General features: G+C 40.8%; 1 protein-coding gene across 1 annotated transcript; it reads right to left on the bottom strand.

The window, feature by feature from the left end:
• Positions 1-762: 762 nt before the first annotated feature.
• On the bottom strand, positions 763-5,249 carry LOC142520305 (uncharacterized). Its single transcript, XM_075623307.1, has 6 exons — positions 4,196-5,249; positions 3,509-4,078; positions 2,571-2,886; positions 1,985-2,382; positions 1,436-1,618; positions 763-1,208 (listed from the first exon to the last, which is right to left on the bottom strand). The coding sequence occupies exons 1-6, from the start codon at positions 5,247-5,249 to the stop codon at positions 763-765; spliced, it is 2,967 nt and encodes a 988-aa protein (XP_075479422.1).
• Between the last annotated feature and the right edge of the window lie 857 nt (positions 5,250-6,106).

Genomic DNA, 6,106 nt, shown 5'->3' with positions numbered 1-6,106 from the left:
TTTGAACGTACCTCAATTGCAACTTACAATACCACGGCAAATTCTTAAGGATTATCGACTGAACTCGCCCAACAATAAAACCTACAATATAAATTCGCTATACATTTCAATGCAATGCATACCAAACGACTAAACCAAAATAAATCGTCTCGGTTAAAATTCGAAATCCGGGCAGCCTATATAACCTTTCAAAATCTGGAATTCAAGCTTAATACCTCAATACTCGAGGCTAGAATGCACAACGGTAATTTCGCAAAGGTGGCTCGCCGGAACAAGTTGCCGGAAATACTGTTCACGCCGGAAACCTAGCTGGAAATTAGGGGAAAAGCTCAATTCTTCATTTTTATAAACTAATACACCAAGAACAACCAAAATTCGAAGCCAAAAGATTACCTAAATTTGAATCGAAGCTCATGCACAGTTGCTCGAAACAGGGTCGATCGAACTCGATACCTTCCGATTCATGGTAGGAAATACTCTAATAGAAAGGAGGAAGAAGAGTGCTAACCGCTGCACTAAATTTTCTGGCCGCTGGCAGCGCTGCGCGAAGACGGCAGAAAACAGAAAGAAGGCGACGAACAAGGCTGGGAAAGAGTTTCTGGAAATGAACGATCTGATTCTTCTATCAATTGGGTTTGGGTATTTGTAATAAAAATGGGAAATGGGCTGGGCTTATTTTAAGTATTGGGCCTCACATTCTCCCCTACTAATAAAAGATTTCGTCCTCGAAATCTAACAAACACAACACTGATATCCACAACATTACATCTGATAATACATAGGAAATTCAGAATACATCGCGTAATTCATTACATTCTCAAATAAATGAGGCCATTCTTGTCGCATCTTTGCCTCTAATTCCCATGTAGATTCTTCTCTTTTATGTCTACTCCATTGTACCAAAACCAATGGAATCGTCTTGCTCCTGAGCTGTCTTTCCTTACGGTCCAAAATTTGCACTGGATGTTCAACATAGCTAAGGGAACTGTCCAACTCCACATCCTCGACATTCAAGATAAGAGACGGATCTGGCTCATACTTCCGCAACATAGATACATAAAACACATTATGTATCAAAGACAAACTCTGCGGCAAATCTAAACGATAAGCCAATGTGCCAATCCTTTCAACAATCATATACGGACCAATATAACGCGGAGCTAACTTCCCTTTATGTTCGAATCTCATGGTACCCCGGAATGGTGATACTTTCAAGAAAACATAATCGCCACTTGGAACTCTAAAGGTCTACGCCTTTTATTAGCATAACTGGCTTGACGATCTTGGGCTGCTTTCATCCTTTTCCTGATCAATTCAACTTTATCTTTCATCTCTTGAATAAATTCTGGTTTTGACATCTGTCTTTCTCTTACATATTCCCAACATATCGGCGATCTGCACTTTCTTCCATACAAAGCTTCAAATGGTGCCATACCGATTGTTGCCTGAAAACTATTATTGTAAGAGAATTCAACCAAAGACAATGATTCTTGCCAACCACCTTTGAAATCCATCACTAATGCTCGTAACATATCCTCTAGAGTCTGGATGGTTCTTTCTGACTGACCATCTGTCTGCGGGTGATAGGCGGTGCTCATAGTCAACTTTGAACCAAAACCTGATTGCAAACTTCCCCAAAACTTTAAAGCAAACCTTGGATCACGATCAGATACTATGGTTACTGGCACACCATGCAATCTCACTATATGATCAATGTACAGCTTCGCCATTTTCATGTAAGTACAAGTACGATCATAGGGAATAAAATGAGCTGATTTAGACAATCTATCGACAATCACCCAAATCGCATCACAACCCCGGTTAGAACGAGGTAAATGAGTCACAAAATCCATAGCAATGTGCTCCCAGTTCCACTGCGGTACTTCAAGACTATGTAACATTCCACCAGGTCTCATTCTCTCGGCTTTAACTTGTTGACACGTTAAGCATTTAGCCACAAAATGAGAAATATCTTTCTTCATACCTTCCCACAAATAATGAGCTGTCAAGGTATGATACATCTTTCGAATTCCTGGGTGAATACTGTGTCGACTACAATGTGCTTCCCGTAGTATAGCTTCTTTCAGATCTATCAAATTAGGAACCACAAGTCTACCATTAAAGCGCAGACTGCCATCTGAAGCAACACTAAACTTTTCTGTCTGACCTGTTCGAGACAATTCTTTCAATCTATGAATATGCGGATCGGTCTTCTGTGCTGCTTTGATTCTGGACAAAATCTGTGGCTCAACTTGAATAGATGACACTATGAAGTAGTCTCCACTGATCTGATAAGTCCATCCTGAAGTTCCCAAGTGCTCGTGAACTTTAGAGATAGTCAAAGATGTCAGCATAGCATTATGAACTTCCTGCTGAGAGCATCTGCAACAAGATTCATTCGCCCTGGTTGATACTGAATCTCACAATCAAAGTCTTTAATTTACTCCATCCATCGACGTTGTCTCATGTTCAAGTCAGGCTGTGAGAAAAGATATTTAAGGCTCTTGTGATCCGAATAAATCACAAACTGCTCACCGTACAGATAATGACGCCATAACTTCAATGCAAACACAATGGCAGCCAACTCTAAGTCATGAACTGGATATCGGGTTTCATGCGGCTTCAACTGACGAGAAGCATATGCAATCACTCGCCCATTTTGCATTAGAACACATCCAAGTCCATTTAGAGATGCATCTGAACAAACAACATATCCACCTGAGCCTGATGGCAAAGCTAGCACTGGAGCTGTTGTCAACTTTTCCTTCAAAGTCTGAAAACTTGACTCACATTCATCAGTCCACACAAAACGTCGATCTTTTTGCGTTAATTGAGTCATAGGCCTTGCTATAATAGAAAATCCTTCAATGAAACGCCTATAGTATCCTGCCAATCCCAAGAAACTGCGAATATCGGATATATTCGTCGGTGTTGGCCAATTGATAACAGCTTCCACTTTACTAGGATCCACTGATACTCCTTGAGCTGATATAACATGACCCAGAAATACAACTCTGTCCAGCCAGAATTCACATTTAGAAAATTTTGCATACAATTGCGCTGCTCTGAGTGTTTGGAGGACCAACCTTAAATGTTCTCGATGCTCCTTCTTTGTTTTCGAATAAACCAGAATGTCATCTATGAAGGAAATAACAAATCTGTCTAAAAATTCTCAAAAAACACGATTCATCAAATCCATAAAAACCGCAGGAGCATTAGTCAATCCAAAAGGCATAACTAGAAATTCATAATGCCCATAACGTGTTCGAAATGCTGTCATCAGAACATCTTTCTCTCGAACTCTAAGCTGATGGTAGCCAGAACGGAGATCGATCTTTGAATACACTGATGTACCTTGCAATTGATCAAACAAGTCATCGATACGCGGCAGGGGATACTTATTCTTCACAGTAGCTTTGTTCAACTGCCTGCCTGTAATCAATGCACATTCTCATCATTCCGTCTTTCTTCTTGACAAACAATACCGGAGCTCCCCAAGGTGACATACTTGGTCTAATATAGCCTTTTTCTAGTAAGTCGTGTAATTGTTCTTTGAGCACTTTCAATTCCGCTGGAGCCAAACGGTATGGTTCCCTCGAAATAGGATTTGTCCCGGACACCAACTCAATGCTAAAATCAATTTCCCTCTGGGGTGGAAATCCAGGAATTTCATCGGGAAATACATCAGGGAACTCCTTGACAACAGGAATATCAGAAACTTCGAATCTTTTTCCCTGTGTTGCATCAACTGCATAGATCATGAATCCTTCATTTCCTGTCGACAAGATTCTAAACATCTCCATTGCTGACACTAATGGAATACGTGATTGCGAATCACTACCGTAAAAATTCCATTTACTGCCATAATACGGTCTGAATCTGACAACTCCATGGAAACAATCGACAATAGCTCGATAATTAGACAGAGTATCCATTCCCAGAATACAGTCGAAGTCAGACATATCCAGCTTGATGAGATTAGTTATCATAATATTATCATCGAATCTAATAACACAATTCAGAATTATCTCATGAGACATCAAACATACACCAGCAGGTGTAGAGACTGACACAGTATCTATCAACGGAGTAGCAGCAATCTCATGCTCATCAACAAATACAACAGATACAAATGAATGAGATGCTCTTGTGTCTATCAGTATACGAGCGGGATGATAAAAAATAAGACAGATACCTGCGATAACTCCACCCGGTGCGTCTTGAACTTGATCCTGGGTTAAAGCATGAACTCGAGCCTGCTGTGGCCCTGGGAAACGCTGCTGTGAAGAACCTCTAGGCTCAGGATAGCTAGACTGCTGAAAAGACTGAGTCGGAACAAAAGTCCTAGTTGCTTGTCCTCTAAAACCCTGACCAAACTGAGGTTGCTGAAATATTTGTCTCACTGCATTCGGACATACTCTAGCATAATGTCCAACTTGCCCACAAATATTACAAGATTCGTGAACTCCCGTACACTGAGTGCTGAAATGCTTACCACCACAACGATCACAAAATACTCCAACTGGGGACCCAACTGAACTTCCACGCTGACTGCCAGAACTAGAAGAACTACTACGAGTCTGTTTCTTGAACTGTTTTCCTTTGGCCTTAAAATTTTGCTGCTTTGGTTGTTGATAAGACTGCGTAGGCTGGTACGGCAGTAAAGGACGGTATAATGGTGCACCCACTGGCATCGACACACTACCTCCGAAACTCTGAGGAAAACCTGGTTGAACTGACTGTGGTTCTGCCAAAAGTAAACTCGCCTCCACATTCTTGGTTTTCTCAACGGCATCGGCATAATTAACAGGTGCTCCAGCGACTACTAAAGTACAAATGGTTCGATTCAATCCTTGCATAAAATGCGATAGCTTGTTCCGATCACTTCTAGCAACATGAGGAACATAGGCAAGAAGCGCTGAAAATTGAGAGGCATACTCCACTACAGTCATATTACCTTGAGTCAATCTATTGAATTCAGCTTCCTTGGCCGAATAGTACGAAGGCGGTGAATACTCTCGAGCAAACTGAGCGCAAAATATATCCCAAGTAACTCTTTCACCTGATTCATTCAAAGCTTCCTCAGTAGTTTCCCACCATAACTGGGCTCGGTCTTTTAATTGACAAATAGCCAACTTAAGCTGCAAGTCAGGAGTGTACTCCAACATATTGAACAAACGCTTCATACTTTTTAACCATGCTATAGCTTTCTCACCATCTTCATTCCCAAAGAATCGAGGAGGACGCATGTTCTAAAATCGGGATATCACTAGTTCCATTTCACCCATTCCTCTAGTCAACTGATCCACTTCATGCTCAACGTTAGCGTTTCGTGCTTCACCACGAGGACGACGACCTCGTCTTCCCCAATCAGTCTCGTTAAGTCCTCTAACATTAGGAGCTTCAGATTCCTAAACAACTTCCTTTCCTTTTCTGCCCTTACGACCAGGTGCCATCTACAAGACACAAGTATTTAATCCACAGGCAGAAACAAAATAATCGGTTGATTACAAGAGCATAAACTTAAACTATTAGGAAATTCTAAATTAAATGACAACTTAATCAACTATACGCTCTAGTCATGCTGATACAATTAACACAAAACATAGAAACAAGTAAGAGCAAATAATCGAACACATGCACAATCATTTTATTTTTGCCTAAACTCGAGTGTCCTAGACTCTAATTCGAGCGTATCCCAGTTACGCTCTGATACAAAACTGGCAGGGCCCGTGCTCTTAATTGATATTTAATTACCACACAACAAGGATTAAATGGTGTAAACAGCAAAAACGAGTTTAAAACGTTCATTAGGGCCTACAGAAATTTCGGCATGACCTCCCCGTAAGTAGGACATCCGAAAAATTTAGAAAGACAACAATAACAATATACGCTTGAAAATAACATCAGTTTCACAATCAACCACACCAACATCCTACAGCCGCACTGGCCAGGACTAGACACAACATACCACAAATAAAATCCAAACAACATTAAAACATAACCATACTGCTACACAGGGCATCTCCCTGGCAAATGTATCAAACATGCATAATATATATATAAATATCTGGGAAATCTGACACCAACCGACTGACTACTGGGT

The sequence above is a fragment of the Primulina tabacum genome, chromosome 12 (genome assembly GCF_025594145.1).
Source record: "Primulina tabacum isolate GXHZ01 chromosome 12, ASM2559414v2, whole genome shotgun sequence".
NCBI lineage: Eukaryota > Viridiplantae > Streptophyta > Magnoliopsida > Lamiales > Gesneriaceae > Primulina > Primulina tabacum.
This window is presented reverse-complemented; position numbering and strand designations above follow the sequence as displayed.

What these genes read in the sequence shown, in the direction of transcription:
- LOC142520305 (XM_075623307.1), bottom strand. Translation starts at nt 5,249, where the DNA reads ATGCGTCCTCCTCGATTCTTTGGGAATGAAGATGGTGAGAAAGCTATA. An exon ending in ACCGGGTGGAGTTATCGCAG is followed by an intron (nt 4,079 to 4,195) that starts GTATCTGTCTTA and finishes CTCCGTTGATAG; the next exon opens with ATACTGTGTCAGTCTCTACA. An exon ending in AAAAGGCTATATTAGACCAA is followed by an intron (nt 2,887 to 3,508) that starts GTATGTCACCTT and finishes TGGGATTGGCAG; the next exon opens with GATACTATAGGCGTTTCATT.